The sequence below is a fragment of the Aedes albopictus genome, chromosome 3 (genome assembly GCF_035046485.1).
Source record: "Aedes albopictus strain Foshan chromosome 3, AalbF5, whole genome shotgun sequence".
Taxonomy (NCBI): Eukaryota; Metazoa; Arthropoda; class Insecta; order Diptera; family Culicidae; genus Aedes; species Aedes albopictus.
Genome location: NC_085138.1, coordinates 354,542,611 through 354,561,467, shown reverse-complemented (window position 1 = coordinate 354,561,467; position 18,857 = coordinate 354,542,611). Strand labels below are relative to the sequence as shown.

The 18,857-nt window shown below is 38.3% G+C and overlaps 1 protein-coding gene across 1 annotated transcript; it reads right to left on the bottom strand.

Moving 5' to 3' along the window:
• Positions 1-7,841: 7,841 nt before the first annotated feature.
• On the bottom strand, positions 7,842-10,173 carry LOC115267739 (uncharacterized). Its single transcript, XM_029874946.2, has 4 exons — positions 9,828-10,173; positions 9,672-9,766; positions 8,200-9,613; positions 7,842-8,136 (listed from the first exon to the last, which is right to left on the bottom strand). Exons 1-4 carry the CDS (start codon positions 9,943-9,945, stop codon positions 7,922-7,924), a joined length of 1,842 nt encoding a protein of 613 aa, XP_029730806.2. The 5' UTR covers positions 9,946-10,173; the 3' UTR covers positions 7,842-7,921.
• Between the last annotated feature and the right edge of the window lie 8,684 nt (positions 10,174-18,857).

Sequence of the window (18,857 nt, the reverse complement as noted above, 5' to 3'; positions counted from 1 at the left end):
TGATGTGAGACTGGCTCTCGGCGGACTTCTCAACATGTGAAGGGGAAACTACTGATCGAATGTTCCGAGAGAAAATTGATAAGAATTTCTCTTCGCATACATATGTTCATGCTTCTTGCTAGCACGTGGCGGAACAAAATTGCTATGTTTTTTTTTCTCCAAAGCATTATAATGATAACACTAGTCGACGATTTTTGGTTTCTTCACATGTTGACCACATATTCACTAAAGCCGTGGGAATCTATGACCAATAATTATTTGAGTATTAATGAAGTTAGTTGAAAATTTTAATCCAACGGAACTTTGTTTATAGTGATTCTCTGACCTAAAGAAGCATACCGTCGTGCGGGGTGTCATTGGGCCAAAGTGGGGTGACATTGGGCCACTATTTCGCACGTTTAGAATACGACAGGAATACATATTGTGTGCGGGACTACTAGAATACATAATTCTAAGATACTTTGCATCTACCGTCGGATTGTCTGACTTATATTGAATCCGTGGGATCGATGGACCAATGTTACCCTCTAGGCCCAATGTCACCCCGAACGACGGTACCACAATACCCCATCAACCAGATTCTGATTTTCCTCATTTTTTTAATCTATGGATAGTGATCGCCATCGTTTCAAAACAAATCGGTATCGATCGACATCGAAAATCTTTCACTAGTTGGCCGGGTAAAGTGGTATAGCATAAGCTTTTTAACAATTCCTAGTAAAAACTTCAGTAAAATATGCAAATATTTTTTTGTACTCGTTCATTTCGCAAAAATTTGCAATGCAACCCAAGTTAGCAGCTAAAGTTGTAATACACGCTCAAAAACCGTCATAATACCTGATGGGCTACAATTCGTAGCCGTGAGTCTACGTCAAATGGTCATTTGTTGTTCTTGTTTGGCCAAATATTTGTCACCTCTAATGGGACCTTAATAGTAATTAATAAGTCATTAATGAACTCGTATGGATATTATCTTTCAAACAAGTTTTTTTTTTTCATTTAAACTCATTGTACTCTAATTTCCAAATTTCATAGGATGCAGAAATATTACTGGTTGGCTCTTCATCAATATTAACTCATATCATGTATAAAAATTTCAAGTTGACGTTTAAAAGTAAAACAATAACAAAATAAGTTTATAGGGGATTTTGGGCAGAGTTGATGTACACGTGCTGTAGTCCCATGTACGGGAGCCACATTGCAAGCGAGCTCCCAGGAGCACTGTACATTTTGAGACTGAAAGTTGTGTGCCTCATTTTTCTCAAGATGTGTCTCATGAGCTGCGTCTCATGCGCTGATTAAATTAGAAAATTTCACGACAAAAACTTCCTAAACGAACGAGAATTGAAACCTTAACCTTCGCATTGAGAGTCTCTAGTCGTATCGCATAGACCAATCAGACACTTGAGTTGTGTACGGAAAAAAGTTGTTGAGGTTCTTCGTTACCAAGAAGGTGTTTTTCACCTTAGATACCAACAGCTCACGCTGCGCATGAGACGAGCTCCCCGGGAGCTATGCGCCAAGCTCGCACCCACCAGATTTTCGTGAGCCTCCTAGCAGCGCAGCACACTGCGATTTTGAAGAGCTAGGAGACAATTTGGTGTGAGGCTCGCTGTCACATTTATGTACACATGAGCAATCGGAAACTCTGATTTTGGGTAAACGAAGCTCTAAAACTATAGGCTGCCGCCACCTCCCGTCTATGAGGCTATGCGCAAACAACATTTAGGATATTTTTGGAGTATATAAGCAATGGCCCATCGTTTGGAAATGCTCGGAATCGGTGGTATTTGGATGAGACTTACTCGTATTTGTATGCGTGGAAACTCAAATGTTACCAATACATTGAGATCAAACTTACCAATAATGGTTCTTTAGAAATAATCCATGTGCATTCGGTTATTTATTTAGTTACTGTCACGTAAAAAATCATTAATAAAAATAAACAGTGAATATTTACCATGAAAATATACCATTGCCTATTTGACCCCCACAATACCCTAAAATTCCAACATTTTAATGACTTTTTGTGTGTAACGTCACTCAACGGAATTGGGGCGATGGTATCCCAGCGAAATAATCATTAAAATCACAACAAATGCCGTAAAATAACAGAAATTCTCAAATTTTAGGGGGAACTGGGGTAAAACGGGCTCTATAACTCGCTTCAGAGTAGTTGCCCGTACATGAATCATCCACCAACCAATTCTTGAGAAAATTTGCTTTCGAATAAGCCATCGATGGTCACATAGGGTCTTGTATTAAGAAGGTTATTATTTTTTTCCACCTTGGGGCTTGATTTTGCCCAATGTGCGATGATATGACGGAAAAAGTCCTCTTTCCGACCTGCGCGAGCGTTGGTGTCACCGATGATAATCTTAACTCGTTGATCGGCTTCCAGCTCATAACTCGCTTCATATGTATCCCGATCACAAATAAATCTGACACCATGTTCGGCTTTATCGCTGCCGCTGAATGGACTTATCGACGATGAATTCACTCGGTCCGAGAATTTTGACACTAGAGCGGGGCCATTTCCAATCAGAATTGTTCAATTCTGATCGGAAATCGCTCACTTCTGATTGAAAGCGGCCCCGTTCTAGCGTCAAAATTCTCGGACCGCGATAATTCAGTTTATCGGTGCACTAGTCTATGGACTTATCCACCGATAAACCGAATTCATCGCGGTCCGAGAATTTTGACACTAGAGCGGGGCCATTCCCAATCAGAATCGGTAAATTCTGATTGGAAATGGTTCAAATCTGATTGGAAACAGCCCCGCTTTAGTGTCAAAATTCTCGGACCGCGATGAATTCGGTTCATCGGTGAATAAGTCCATAGGCTAGAGTAATTGGATCAGTGGCGCGAGGAATGGGGGTTACGTACAAAATGCTGAATCACGAAAGGCTGATATTACAAAAGGCTGAATGCATCGAAAGGCTGAAATTTAAAAAAGCTGAAATAGTCATTTGACTAGTTTTTTTAAACGGTGTTAATCGAAAGAAATAATGCTAGAGACCATCCCAATACTGACAACTCAGACAAACAGATATAACACTCTAATTATTCCCATCGTACACTGATTTTACGGTCTATTTGAAAATTTGCTTGTTGGTCGATTACCCAGCCATGGCCCTCGTATTGGTTTTGCTTGAGCTTGACTTTTGATGCTTCTTCCGTCCCCTAGATAATGATTGGACAAACTAAGTCGGAGGAACATACTTCTGCTACTATGTCATGAATGGGAAAGTTTTACGACTTTTTGTTCACAATTACAATTTTATACTATGCATTATTGAACTCCTACATTACTATGACTGTATTAAAAAAGACGCGGACACCGTCTTCAACCAGAGGCTGTACAGACTGAATGAAACTTAACACTAAACAAGGGCACACGGAGCATGCACCAGTAGATACGAAGAAGAAACTATTTTCACGAAAAGTTTCATCGCCCGGAGCGGAAATCGATCCCTCACCCTATGGCATGGTTCGATTAGAAGCTTGGTGACCCTAACCGCACGGCTACGAGGCTCCATTTCCCAGAAGAATAGCATATATTTCAAAGAAGTGAACATCTCTGATAATATTGTTAACAGCTGTAATGACAACAATCTCCAAAACAACATGACTCGAAGGAACAGCTCGTGTTTAAAGAAGGAAAAAATAACTAAGGCCCATACAGCCGATACGGAAATCGCATGGATAACCAAAATTTTTGAAATACAATTTAGCGCTGATTTCGAAACCGACCTTCAAAAAATTTTAAGTAGAACAGTTTTTGAGTTTTAGCCCAATATCGAGTTTTATAACTTTTCAAAATATGTAATTTACTAAAATTCAAATATATTGCGTTTTGTTCAACCAATTTAAAAACTTTTTCCATAAATTAAAAGCTGAATACAATACCATTCGATCATCTGAATACAGGTTTTGCGTCAGATTGATGAAGTTCAAGATATGGGCGAGTTTTTGGGAAGATCTCCTTAAATTTTTGCAAAATTCCCAAAAAAAATTGAAGAAATGTATTTTTTTTTCAATAAGAAAAAAACAATTTAAAAATTCTTTCTCGGCGTTTATTTGACATATCACATGTAGGCGACTTACAGTAAAATGTTTAGCTCAATCGGAGCATTGATTACGGAGAATGAGATGTTTGAAGTGTGCGACTTTGCTTAAAAATAGAACAAAAATCGATTTCAAATCATCAACCTTGTATGGAAAGTCGAAAAAAAACCGCTCTACTGTATTTTTTTTCTTTCGCGTTTTCGAACTCAGGGCATGATTCTTCACCAAAAATGATCATCAGCTTACCAAGTTCAAAAATGCTGTAAACTAGTGAATCAACAAGACCATGCTGTGGGTGACGCTTTCAATTCGCGTTCGGGTCAGAAACTGTTCAATATAGAAATTTCCTTGACTTCTTCTGGCATTGAATATCGTCATGCCTCACGACATACCAAAGCTGAGCAGTAGGCTTTATCTAAATTTGGGCGTAACGCCAAGAAAAGGAAGAAGTGCTATATTTTTTTTGCATTTCCCTATTTTCAGCCTTTTATAATTTCAGCCTTCTGTTACAGTTTGTTTATTTCAGTCTTTCGCATTCAGCTTTTTTTGCATGCAGCCTTTTGAGATTCAGCCTTATGTTACCACCCCAGGAGTTAGTACACTGAGGATACTGCAACTCCGAAAATCATACGAAACAACTATGATTTTTTGCCACAAGAATTTCTTGCGAAAATCATAGTTACGAACTATGATTTTGGATTCAAAGCGCTAACTATTATTGTCATACTGTTACGGTATAAATTTCATAGCACTCACGTAGGAAAATCATACCGATAACGTATAAAAACTGAAACTATGTCTTATGACAATCATACATATTTTTATGAAATATTTTGCACAAATTTTAAAAAATCGCAACCTGGAATCGAACCAGGAACGTCAAGGTTGGCGAGTGCGTGCTTCACTCATACGCCCATCGACGCTTCGGGAGTTGAAGTGGTTAGAAGCCAATAAAAGGTTTTGTTGTTTTTTAGCAATGATGTTTCATAACATATCTTATGATTTTCATACGATGCTTCTAATGAGATTTTCCATACGACAAGTCTTATGGATTTCGCTGTTGTGGAAATGCCTTTATCGATTTTTCCCAAATTTTGATCAAGGCATTCCTTAGACAACTTGTTGAGAAAGCGAATGTGATAAAAATTTACATTATTTTTGGTATTTAGTGATAAATAATGATGAAATCATTATAAAACACCTTTGTGCAAATGCAAATTTAAAAAATTGAGTTATTTGTTAGAGAACTCGACTGTTCTTTAAAATATCAAGATAATTGAAAGGAAATATAAAATTATTGAGTACAATATGCTACACCCTGAAAGAAATTGTTTAAAAATCATTAGAACAGTTTATTTAGTTTAATAAACAAAGTGTATTATAATTTCTGAAACGATTCATATTTTTTTTAGGAATTCTTTTCGAAATTCATTTTGAAAATCTTTCAAAGATTACTTCCAAAACTCTCTTATCGAGCCTCCAAGGATTCTTACAACGATTCCAGAGTTATAATCTGAAATTATTCAAATGATGTCTCCTAAAATTGTTCCAGGGATTTATCCTGCTTTCTTGTCAGGAAAACATTTCATAAATCTTCAATAGATTTCTGACGCATTTTTTTCAGGAATTTCTTCTGAAATTCTCCCAAGGGTTTAACTCAAGGTTTATCAATGAATTTTCTTGATCGCTGAAAAGCTTATAAAATTACTCACTCAAAGTGCAAATTTTCGGTAATACCAATCCGTGTGGTCAATTATGAATTTCAAATAACTCAACGTACATATGTACAGATGGGTAAATTATTGGTTAAATTGGGATTCGCTTTCGCTCTTCGTACATATGTACAACAGAGATGATTATATTTGCGGTTTAGGGGAAGATGATATAGATCGATGAGATCTGAATTGAACCTTATGACAACTAAGTTGCTGGGTCATTAATTGGCTCGGTAGCTTAGTTGGTAAAGCACTTGTCTAGCGAATAAGGGTCGTGAGTTCAAATCTCACCTAAGCTGTGGATTTTTTCCCAATTCAACCAATAATTTACCCATCTGTACATATGTACGTTGAGCTATTTGAAACTTATAAAATTACCTTCTCAAAAATATTTTTCTGAAAATTTTCCGCGAGGTCGGGCAACATTTTTCCGGCTTTTCTTTATGGATTTTCTCAACGGTAGAAAATTTTGTGGAAATCTTTTTCCATTTCATATTTTTTTTTGAATTCCTGAGAAAATTTACTTACACTTTCTAAAAAAACATTGTTTCTACGATGCTTCGTTCTTGAGTTATGATTTTTCAAAGAAAGGGCTTATATGGCACATTTGGACATTTTTCAACAAAATTGGCCATAACTCAAAAACGAAAAAAAAGTGCATTCCAAAAATTTCAGCGATTAAACCTAATAAAATAACCTTCACAAAAATATTTTTTTCGAAAATTTTCCACGAGTTCGGGCATAGGTTTTCCGACTTTTCTTTACGAATTTTCTCAACTGCGGAAAATTTTGTGGAAAACTTTTTCCAGTTCATATTTGTTTTTGAATTCCTGAGAAAATTTACTTACACTTTCTAAAAAAACATTGTTTCTACGATGCTTCGTTCTTGAGTTATGATTTTTCAAAGTAAGTAGTGTCAGGGGAAAACAAAAAAATTCCACCTGAGTTTTCCGGGAAAATAGGCGACCCTGAATTTTTCTCAATTTTTGTTCATATATTCATGAGCCCTGCCTGTGGAAAAAGTTTCATGAAAATCTGAGACCCTTCGGCCCAATTTGTACGATAATAAGAAAAAATGCCCAAATGTGATAAAGATCTAAAAGTGAAACTTCCAATGATTTTGTAGGTATTTTTGGCATAGATTTTTTCAGATATCTAGTAATGGTATTGGTAGAAAGTTTTTCAAAAACCAGAACAAAAGTAATCATACAGGGGTCCACGCAAAAGTTCTTCGAGGTTCTCGTTAGGAATCTACCGAAAATTTATCACTTATGTTATATTATATACCCACAAATTTCCATATATATTTCCAACAAGAAAATATTCTAAATCAAAACAAAAAACAACATGAAGGTCGATGTCATAATCATGTCTGAGGTGTGACACAACTGCTTTCTCAACAAATTCGAAATTGCACTCTTTGATAGTTATGACTAGGTGCACCGCGTAGCGATTTATTTCCAAAAAGTGCACCTCACTCACGGTTCTGAAAACCACGGGAACTTTCCAAGGATATCTTCTATTGGTTATGGATCTCCATTTCACTAATCCTTCCCGGAATCCTAGAAGGGGTTTTCTCGGAGTTTTTAAGGGATTTTCAAAATACTGCTCCATTGTTTTTTTTTTCAATCAGAGTTAAAATGCGGAAATGGATCGAGTTTTCCCTTAAACATCCCTAACAAATTGTTCTGTCATGAAATTCGTAAAGATTTGAAAGACAAGCTTCAAGTAAACTTCATAGCAATATCCCAAGATTAGTTAGGTAGCATTTACTAGAACACCAGGAAATATTTCTGTTAGAAATACCACTCAAAGATCTGCTGACTGCCTTCAGAAATTCTTTTAGAAATTCTTTCACAATACTTTTAATTACTTCAGCCAGAAAATCTTCTGTGCTCCAGTATATCAGATTATTTTCATGAAAGATTCCTTTAAAAATAGTGTTATTTTAACGATCTTTATCCATGAATTCCTATATGTTTCATTCTTGTTACTTTCCTCACTATTGCACGCAGAAAGATTTGCTGTGATACAAGTTATTAAATTCTGTTCAATACCTCTAGTACCAAAATACTTATATATTTTCGATTTTCGAATTTCATCTCAACTGCAAGATATGTCCAAGCTCTATTAAAAAATCACAAATAAGCGTTCGGGCAGCAAATGATGGGCACATTGTCCTCGAAACAACAGGTCTTAACTTTTGTCAGTCCTTTCCGGTGCTCCATCAATAACTCATGACATTGCTCGGCGGGCACGCATCGTCCCAAACCTTCTCCGGATTGCTGAAGACATGTATCGTTCCGGAAGTATTCGTGTTGCTGAAAAGTTTCATCCTTTTTCAGACCGTCAACTGTATGGAAGTGAACGATTAGTTAACTTTTTGAAGATGTTACTTAACAAGACCATAACTTACCGACATGTTTCAGCACTACCGACTCGATCCATCCGTAATGCTGAGCAGCTGAAACTGCCTTAAACTGAAGATCTCGGCCTCCGCAGGTGGGTCCATTCGTATTGATACCATGCAGTAGCGGGACGTTGAAGTTTTCTCCAACCTGAATGTGACTGGCAATGGAACCGCCTGGCTGAAAGGCGCACGTGTCCGGTAGCAAATTCTCCCCGTTTTCAGTGCAGATAAACCCTTCCGTGCAGTTTTCCTCCGGTGACCCCACAGCTTTCACAATCAGTCGCCGCTGGTTTTCCGGATCGATGGCGGATACCAGGATTTGGAAATTGGTGGCGTTGGACTTTTTTAGCAAACACACGGGCCCGGAAGTTTTGAAGTCTTCCCCTTCGTGGTCGTAATACTGATCTAAGCCGAGAATGGCCAAGTTGTTCTGTTGCTTCTGTGACTCAGGGTGGATGGTGATGTCCGTGATATTGGCACGCTCGCCGTTGAACAGTACAAACGTAGGTTTGTATGGTTCCATGACGCAGTCAGCTGAAGTGATGACATGTCTGTAGTCGATTAGGGCTCCTCCGCAGATGGGTTCTTTACTCTTGTCGTTCAACAGGTCGACATGGAAGTTGGGCGTAAAGTTGGGTCGTTGAACTGAACTTTTGACATTTTTGTAAAATGGCACGCACTCGGTGTTGCGAGCACAATTCTTAGGTTCAAAATTGACATCCGTAACGTTCTGGATCCAGTCGACGTACGATGCTACGCGAGTGTACAATCCGATGGATCCCTCATTACATCCTGTTCCAATGGATATTACTCCTGTAACGAATGGTACTTTTTTCTGCAGTCCACTCGGAGATGGGTCAACCAGGTCTATCAGTATTGGCCCACCTGAATCTCCCGGACATGCATCCTTGTTTGGCGAAGCGGCGCAGAACTGAGTTTCCTTGACTCCCTCCGCAATTTTCCGATTTATCGGAAATTGATCTTTACATTCATTATCGTCAAGCGGTGGAAGATCGGCTTTCATCAGTACGGGGCTCAAACCAGATCCAAGTTTGGTCGACCCAAATCCCATTACCGTTAGCAGGTCAAAGTTCAGAATCATGTCCGTCCAAAGGCAGGCCGAGCATACAAAAGGACCAGGTTTGATATCTTCCTGTAGCTCAACCAAAGCTATATCGTTGTACGAACGCAAGGCTCTGTACGATGGGTGTTTGATAAAACGTGTGATCGCAATCTGTTGCACATTTTCGTCGTTCTCATCGCTGAAAAGGTCAACATCTCCCAGTCGAACAGTATCTGGCCGTTTCTGCATACCGTCGACCGAGCAGTGCGCCGCCGTTAGAACGTATTTCAACGTAATCAACGTACCACCACAAAGATAATCTACGTTCGTCGAATTGCGAGTCCATCCAATGGCAGCCTAAAAATCTTAATCAAAATTATTATTCTGTTTGTTGCGGTTTCTTATCAAAACTCACAAAAGCACTGTATTCTCCTGGCTCGACTGGATCGCCATTGTACACACCCGGTAGAGGGGCAAAACTGGTGTTCGAGTAAAACCGATCGAGGCAATCTGAAGCAAGTAATATTGATCATCTAGAGGAACCAACATAATCCACTAAAGCCATACGTACCATCAAGTCCACTTCTACTGTCGTAATCCTTTGGTGAATTATCTGTAAAAACTCTGCAATCAACTGCAGATTCCAGTGAATATAACATCAAAAATAACGCAACTATGAAAACCTTCATGATCACTTCTCACAACAATCACCTTCGAAGACTCAAATCGAACTGCAATCTACCACCAAAAGCCAAATGAGTCCCGCTAGGATGGTCGATGTGCGAATTAGGTAGGTAAATCCCAAACCTGTTTAGCAACCGAACGAAGAGGAGGATCCCATAGGTAATCTAATGACGACACTCGGGCCGGAGACTCAACAGCACCATACGAGTTGCGATTATGAGAATCGGGAAGAAAACAGACATCATCGTAAAATGAATTATCTAGGTACCGCGATTCCTGTGTTTGTTTTTTGTTCCATCTAAACCAGGGCTGCGCAACGTACGGCCCGCGGGCCGGATCCGGCCCGCGAGGACATTTTGTGCGGCCCGCGGCACGATTGGACAAAAATGATAGAATTTAGCCCGAGATATTATTATTCTGAATATTTTCCTTTTTCAATGGAAATGTATTTTAATAATTTAAAAAAATAAAATGACTTTTTAGAGTATATTTTGTAAAATTTTGAAAAGATTTAAAAATATGCAAGCATTTGGTTTGAGTGTCCTACAGAATTGAAATAAAAGATTCTTAACAATAAAATAATGTGTAATGTGAAAATTCGCTTGATAAGATTGTAAAACAAAATTGAAAGATTACGTCATAAACTTAATTTAGGAAAATTATTAGAATTATTATTAGAAACATAAAACTGCAAAAAAGTTCTTTTCTATTATCTAGCTATGCTCAGAAAAGATAAAAAAAAACAATGTATTATTAACGAATTTTTATTTCTGGCCCGTCGACTGGTATGCAGGCTTGACAGAAATTCCCTCGCGAGAAAATGAGGAAGTGATTTCGGCGATTTTCTGAGAAGAAAAAATAAAACTCAGAAATCACAACGCAAATCCTCAACAGCACCGAGCGCGAGCTTGTCGCGCAGCGAGGAGTTCGTCCAACACTCATAATTCAGGCCAAACATTTCAATAGGTCCTATCTGCATTTGAGAGGCTCTCTTTGTTCACATTCTCTTTCAGTTATTGCAATGCAACGGTACACTTTTCAACTATTTTTGCAGTACAAATCGAAAGACGATTGTTTTGACCATCGTTTAATGCAAGGAGACAATCATAATACAAATAAACAGCTGAGATATTAACGAAAGAGAGGGAAACCAAAGAGAGCCTCTCTTCTGCAGATTGGACCTTTAGACATGTTTGGCCTGAATTACTTGTTGTATTTCTTACGTCCACTCACACTCAAAAAGCTCTCGCGAGTTCCACTCCCATACAAAGAAAGACTCTCGATGCAAAAATCGCACTCAAAAAGCCGAAATAATCATCGACTCTTTTTTCGTTCCCCTTTTCCTCGCTCAGTTTTTATTGCCTCTCTGTTTGGGGTTCGTTCGCTCCCTCGCGACGATGCAGAAGCAAAACACCGCTCTGGAGCATATTGCAAAACTCTTTTGATTTCGAGGAAGAATATCAAGCCTGCTGGTATGCAGTTTCACCAGTGGCCCGCGGCCGAAAAAGGTTGGGCAGGCCTGATCTAAACAAATGCTATCGTCGTGCTTTGTAGGTATTCGCAACAGTAGGAAGTTAAACATTTCGGCTCCAATTTGATTGACTGTTGGCACGGTGTGTCTGGTAGAACAAAATTATTTAAAAAAAATCGGTATCGCTAAGACACCCACCAAATGAAAGCTAAAGGTCCCCCCTTTCATTTGAGGCTAAAACAAGAAAGTTCTATCGGCGGTCCTAGAACAATTTTTTTTTTCAAAAATTTATTACTATGAGACTTGCATTTTCTTCCTTTCCATCTTGAGTGTAACCTAATGGCACAGAGAACAGACGTTTAAGCTCAAACAAAAATACGTCGAAATCGTGTGTAAAGGATTCAAGTGTACCTCAACGCCACCAACGGAGACTGCCCCACATATAAAGTCGATTTGACCCCACGATGGCAGTGTTCATCGCTAAAATACACTAGCCCACAAAGCGACACGAGCGCCAAACGGCCAAAAACGGCGAGCACTGGAAACAAATATGACAACACAACAATGTAAGTGATGGGACGCTAGCGCCGCGCAACGGGAGCATAACCACATACTCCGATATGACCGTTACAAAGTTTTACACAAGGCAGAAAGCGAAGATAGACGTCTGTTCTCTGTGCTAATGGGCTCGTATAAGGTCGCTCATTAGTAACGTATCATACTAATAGAGTAAACGGGTAAAAACATATTCAATTTTTTTTTATACAAAATATTGCTCAGACAAGTGTAAAAAAATATTTAAGAGAGTTGTAATAGAATTTTGCCAATATTTAAGTATGTGTGTTAAGCATCTTCTCCTTATTGACATGTAGAAGAAGTTATTTCGACTGCCATTCTCCTCGTTTTTATCGACAGTACCACAGGTTCGAAAAATTTTACAGTCGTAGTAGGCCATGACTTGATGTCAATAAAAATAGAACGATCACCATAGTAGCTCGGATGAAATGACTATGTGCCGAGTCCGGTATTCGTTCATTTTGTGTTCCTTTCTGGTACTTGTAAAAGCATTCAACATTTTTCGCTAATTAGAAGGATTGCTGTGTGGTATATAATTAGGTATTGAGCCATATGAATAAAGTTGAGTAAATACTCTTTACTAAATCTCTGTGAAGCCGTAGAACAAATCTCTGTGAATCTTCACAGAGATCTGAGTAAAGAGTATTTACTCAGCCTAATTCATATGGCCTACTGAATCATAAAAAAATAAAAGAAATTAAATTTCAACATAGCTTTGCCTCAAACTTTTAGAGAAACAACTACGACATGAAATCATAGAGTTACGATGAAAACCGTACCAAGGTGTACGTGCTGTGGTCGAAGAAACTTTTTCTGTAACCATTAATATCATTGAAGGTAGTTGATCTTCACTGATTTAGATATTTGTTTTATATGGTTGAGCATACAAATAATAAACAAAATAAATTAGAAGTCCCAACTTGTTTTTATTTGTATTTGCAGGTTATTGATATGATTGAACAACATTTTCTGAAATATACCAGATGTAGAAGTTGGTATTATCCCTCGAAAATATATCGCAATTATTAATTTAAAATTTATTAGTTCAATGATGAGATCATACCCTTTAGAATTACTTGCTTTAAGTATAAATATAATTTAAATCTTCTACGCGGAGCATCTATATTTGCTGTAATTGTGAAACATATAGTACTGCAAGAACTACAGTTTCTCCTTTATTAACAGGCAAACGCGGCAGCCTTAGCACTACTACCGATGATGCAAAAGATAGTGCTCGTTGCAATTCTGCTAAAGATGCTAACAGGAGATTTAATATTTGCATTGAAAATGCAATCACTGTACTCCATTCTCCTGCAGCAATACAGTGAATACATTCTTAATACGAAAATTTTGGACGAGTTTTGGACGAGAAAACCGTTTTAGATTTTTCAATGATGACGATTATGTTAATGGCGACCTTGAGAATAATAAATCTCGGATTACAATTTGAATATTATGAAAAAGTATCATTTTCACCAATAAATTAAATAAAACAACACAATTTTTATTTTAGTTTTGGCTCCATTATTGTAGGCCCACCTATCTCAAATAATGGGTCGTGACCCACCTGCCCCATAAGAAATACACGCGTTTTAAAGATTTGATTCCAGAAAATATCGAGTTGCGGTCATCTTAGGATTCTGGAAAGTGTATGTCGTTTTGTAATTAATTGTAGTAACTTGGCATGCCCTAACATCGTAACCTTAAGGATGTTTTTTCACTCAAAACAGCTCTGTCAAATAAATTGGCAATGTTTCAAACGGTTAATGTTCGCATTTAAATTTTTTTTTTCGTACGAAATATCATCAGTGGAATTCAAAATATTTAAGTCATGCTTAACAAAATGATTAAATATAGCATTGGTCCTAATATCGTTAGTTGACCCGCATACATTGGTGCATGATAAAAAGGACTTGATGTTTTAATGTTTTAACGTTTACGTTGCCTAAAGATTTATAGAACTTGTTTATAAAGTAAAAGTATCAATAACATGTTCAGTTTGCAGTTTTAGCCAAATGAGCGCTTGCACACTGACGTCATCATTGTCTCCTTCTCTTTCTTTCCTTCGGCGTCGGTCCATAAAGCCGTCCTTGCCCTCAAAAAAAAAATTGAGGGCAATGTTTACAAATCGTATGAAAATTCGATGAGGTTAGGTTATCGCTGCAAGCCTCTATCGTGGTATTTGGAAGACACAGCCATTCCCTTAATCACAGACAAGAAGACGTAACTCTTAGAGAAAATTTATTAATTTTATTTAACTCAGATTTTTTTGCTGTCTTTTTCATGAACACGCTTCCACCTATTGATAGAACCACGTGAGACACTGTCGACCATGATGGATTGCGATTTGACGTTTGCCTAACACGCACACTACTATACATATCACCTGTAAGTTTCGTTTGTATCATTCAGCAACGTGTACATTCGCAAGCATCAAAGTGATCGAACATTAGCACCTCTGGTGAAAGGATCGCGGAAATCATACGAAATTTGAATTCATCGTTAAATGCATGTGCCAAGCCCTGTAAAAGAGTGTTACGTCTGTTTGTCTGTGCTTAATAGAGAAAATAATAAAATTCGTCTGATAATTGAAATTTTTGTCAAATGCACGCTATAAGGAGGAACACGGTGATATAATAATAATTACCAGTATTAGAGCATGACGCGGTACACATGTAAATTTTAATTTGAACATCTCCACCTGCTTGAAACTATTAAAATTTTTCACTAGCATTACTGCCCATAACCACGAAACTGACTACTGTTTACTGGATTTTTTTTATTCACTTGGGACTATTATGCTTTTTTGGGAAGTGTAATAAACATCATATAAAAAATTTTTCGTCGGAAAGCCATGTTGGCAATGGATAAATTGTTTTTCGTTATTATTTAGTACTTTGAGAAAATACGCAAAAATATCATACTATATCAAAAAAAAAATTGTTCTAGACCCGCCGATAGAACTTTCTCATTTAAGGCTCAAATGAAAGGTGGGACCCTTAGCTTTGGTTTGGTGGGTATTTTAGCGATACCGATTTTTTTAAAATAATGTTGTCCGTCAGACACACCGTGTGGTACTTTATAGAGTCGGTGCTTTATGACTCATGGCTGTCTATTAAAGATTTTAGCATTTTGTCTGTGATTTTAGACTTTTTTAATCGTTTCTTATGTGTATTAACTATTTAGGTAGGATATCGGTGTGCGGGGTCATATAACTGAAGCAGCGAACGTGTAGGTATTTAGCAAGACAAAGCTGAGGGTGGCGGGTTTATTTCCCGGTCAAGCCAAAATCTTTTCGTGCAAGAAAAAATATTGTCCTCTTTGGATAAACATTGAGTCCATTTTTATTTGATAAAACTTGCAACAAGATCTGAAAAATAACCTGTGAGTATTTTTTGGGATGGATGCTAAAATATGACTTTTTTTTTAAATATCTCGGAAACCAGAAGAGATATTGCAATTTTGAGGTCAAATTTGGTCCAGTTGAGTTGGGTTCTAAAATCACCGATTTAGTCTAGAAAAGCTACAGTGTATCAAACAATTGTCCGTTCATCAATTTTTTCGTCAAAATAATTTTTCGTTCAAATATTCATAACTTTTTTGTACGTCAATCAAAAACGCTGAAATTTTGACCAATCATAAACCATATATTGAAGCTCCATTGGTAAAATTTTAGGCGAGATTGAATAAATTTTCTGAAAGTTATAGAACTTTTAGTAAATCTTGATGGTTTATTAAACAAAATTTCAATAGTCCATACATATCTCAAAGAATTTTGCTTAATTTTTTTTTTTTAATGAAACGCTAACACATGGCCATTCAATACGCAATCTTGTTAGGGTTAATTTGTTCACTACAAAAAATTTGAAAAATCTGGTAATGTAGTTAACGATGTTTATAAATTTACCATATTTTGCACATATAATCTGCCAAAGGTTTTCAACTAATAAAAGTGCATTAACTTAACGAAAAATACACATGACCTACTCTACCAAACCGTTACAACCCAGCATTGATGAAGGGCGTAGGGGATAGTCATCATGATTTTTATATTGAGATGTGGCATGGCCGTCAACCCGGTCGCTTCCATCTTCTAAATTGAAGATACACCGATAAAATACGGTCTCACACGAACCGACTCAGATGTCAAAAAGGCTTCCGAGTCTAAACGCAGGACTAAAAACCTAGGAGAGACCTCTCTCGACACCGTCACTCCGGTCTCGTCCGGCCGTGTCGATATTGCCAATGAGAGAAGACGCCTACATTCGCTATCGACCCCCAACAAAGCCGCTGGAACGATTCCGATGCCATTCCGGACCAACGGACATCCCCGAGCTGCCTTGCTGCTAGAATCCTGCCCCACGGTAAGGCTATCGCAACCGTGCGTAACCGTGTGGGCCAACGCCGAAGGAGTTGAGTAGTGAGTACCAAAACTGATCGATTTCTAGCTGCTGCTAACTTGAACGGGTTAGTACTTGGCAGGCAGCTAGTTACAAACGTACAGTATGGTCCATTGGTCCTCCAACCGGACCTCCTCTAGGGCCGGGCGAGTTCCGTAGTAAAAAAAACTTGCATCGTGAACTTTGTCAATTTGACATGTTGAGCAATGGGATCTTAGCAACGCACTCTAGATTGCTGTCCCGATAAACGTCGTACTGCCTGACTACTGCGTCAGGGACGTCCCCCGCAAAGTCACCTGTATGGGAGCCCCCCGTTCCAGAGACCGGAGAGGTCTCACACCAAGCTAAGAACCTTCCCCGGCCCTAACAGCACCCACACACAAAATTTCACACCGATCGGTTCAGTAGTTTCCGAATGCATAGCGGTCAGACAGACAGACAGACAGACGGAAATTCATTTTTATATATATAGACTAGCTGTCCCGGCAAACGTCGTACTGCCTGCCTACTATGTTTTTTGACGTACAGCTCCCATAGGGACGTCTCCCGCAAAGTCACCTGTATGGGAGCCCCCCGTTCCAGAGACCGGAGAGGTCCCGCACCAAGCTAAGAACCTTCCCCGGCCCCACAAATACTCACATACAAAATTTCACACCGATCGGTCCAGTAGTTTTCGAATCCATAGCGGTCAGACAGACAGACAGACAGACAGACAGACAGACGGAAATTCATTTTTATATATATAGATAGATAGATATATATAGATAGACTAGCTGTCCTGGCAAACGTCGTACTGCCTGTCTACTGTGTTTTTGACATACAGCTCCATAGGGACGTCCCCCGTAAAGTCATCTGTATGGGAGCCCCCCGTTCCAGAGCCCGAAGAGGTCCCGCACCAAGTTAAGAACCTTCCCCGGCCCCAAAAATACCCACATACAAAATTTCACACCGATCGGTCCAGTAGTTTTCGAATCCATAACGGTCAGACAGACAGACAGACAGACAGACAGACAGAAATTCATTTTTATATATATAGATAGATAGATATATATAGATAAGCAAATCAATACCCCACATATTTTTGTTCCCTCAGCATCTGATTGTCTTCATGTCCCAACTAGAAAACCTAAAAAACATACATAATATAAATTTTCAAACAGCAACATCAAAGCATGACAATCTAAGTGCTGCGCAGCAATCCATAAAAAAATGTGCTTGTTTTTCTTTTCTTTTGAATGGTTGTTTCTAAAAATGTTTTACAGTTTTTTTCTGTTTACAAAGATGAATGCTTTAGTAAAGGCATATATAAAGTAATAAATGCTTGCATTATTGATTGCCATAAAGCTTTTAACATGGTAAGCAACGGCCCTATAGAACTATACCGAACTGTTGTCAAAATCCCATAATGCTTCAATGCATTCATAATGTAGATAAAACGCTTCATTACTTGACAGATGTAGAATAAAAGTTGTCTTGCATTAGCTAAACTATAATACGATTGAATTAATGTTATGATATAATGCTTGTGGTTACTTGGGTCAGTTTCAAATTGGTGCAGATGGTTGAGCATGAGATTGTCGATTCGAAGATTCAAGGTTCGAGTCCTGGAATAGGATTTTTTGCGTCTCGATCCGCAGGCTCGAGCCATATCATCTGCACCATTTCTGATACTTAAATCGAAAGACATTAGAATACGATGGCATGGCGTCTTAACCTTCACATTACCGAACCCCGACAACTCATTTTGAAAATGCTGGCATTTCGTCAATTTTCATCCGATTTTTTTTAAGTCGCCCTTAATCGATCATAAATTGGTGCTAGTTTATCACACTCAAGTGGTCATGTAACATCGGGAACCATTCCGGAGATATTCCGGATTGAACTGGGGTCAGGGTGTGGTGGAGGGGTCTGTTTTGCCAAATGTCTAAAAGTGGTTATTTCGTGTGTTATTGTGTTTGAGAGGCCCCCGCGGAACCTGTTTCAGGTGTTCCGGAGTGGCCATATCAGTTGATTCATACTTCAGTAATTTTTTTCTGCCCCGTTCTCTTGAAATCATGAAGTTTGATGCGTCGTACGGCATGTTTTGTTTGCAAACCAGAAATGTCCCAGATGTCACCCCCGGGGAGCCTATGCTAGATGTTTCGGGGTGGCCATATTAGTTGATACAGACTTCAGGGTATCATTTGGCCGGGGTTCTGCTAAACCGAACTAAGCGCCAAAAAAATTATTCCGAGATAATTAAGCATAAAGTTCAATCACTCACAAATAAACAACAGCTAGGATTGTTTGCAACATTTCCGCATACATGTAACTTACAAGTCTTAACTAACCATCAGAGATGAAGAATACATGTAAATTATTTGAAATCATTCATATAATTACATTTAATTTCTCAGTACTTCGCACTCAGTTCACTCTGGCTGAACAAAAACATTGGAATATGGTTTATAGTTCACTTTGGCTGACTGTG

Excerpts from the sequence above, each read along its gene's own strand:
- LOC115267739 (XM_029874946.2), bottom strand. The coding sequence starts at position 9,945 with ATGAAGGTTTTCATAGTTGCGTTATTTTTGATGTTATATTCACTGGAA. Across the intron at positions 9,614-9,671 it reads CAGGAGAATACAGTGCTTTT|GCTGCCATTGGATGGACTCG; the intron begins GTGAGTTTTGAT and ends TAAGATTTTTAG. Across the intron at positions 8,137-8,199 it reads GGTAGTGCTGAAACATGTCG|TTGACGGTCTGAAAAAGGAT; the intron begins GTAAGTTATGGT and ends ACTTCCATACAG.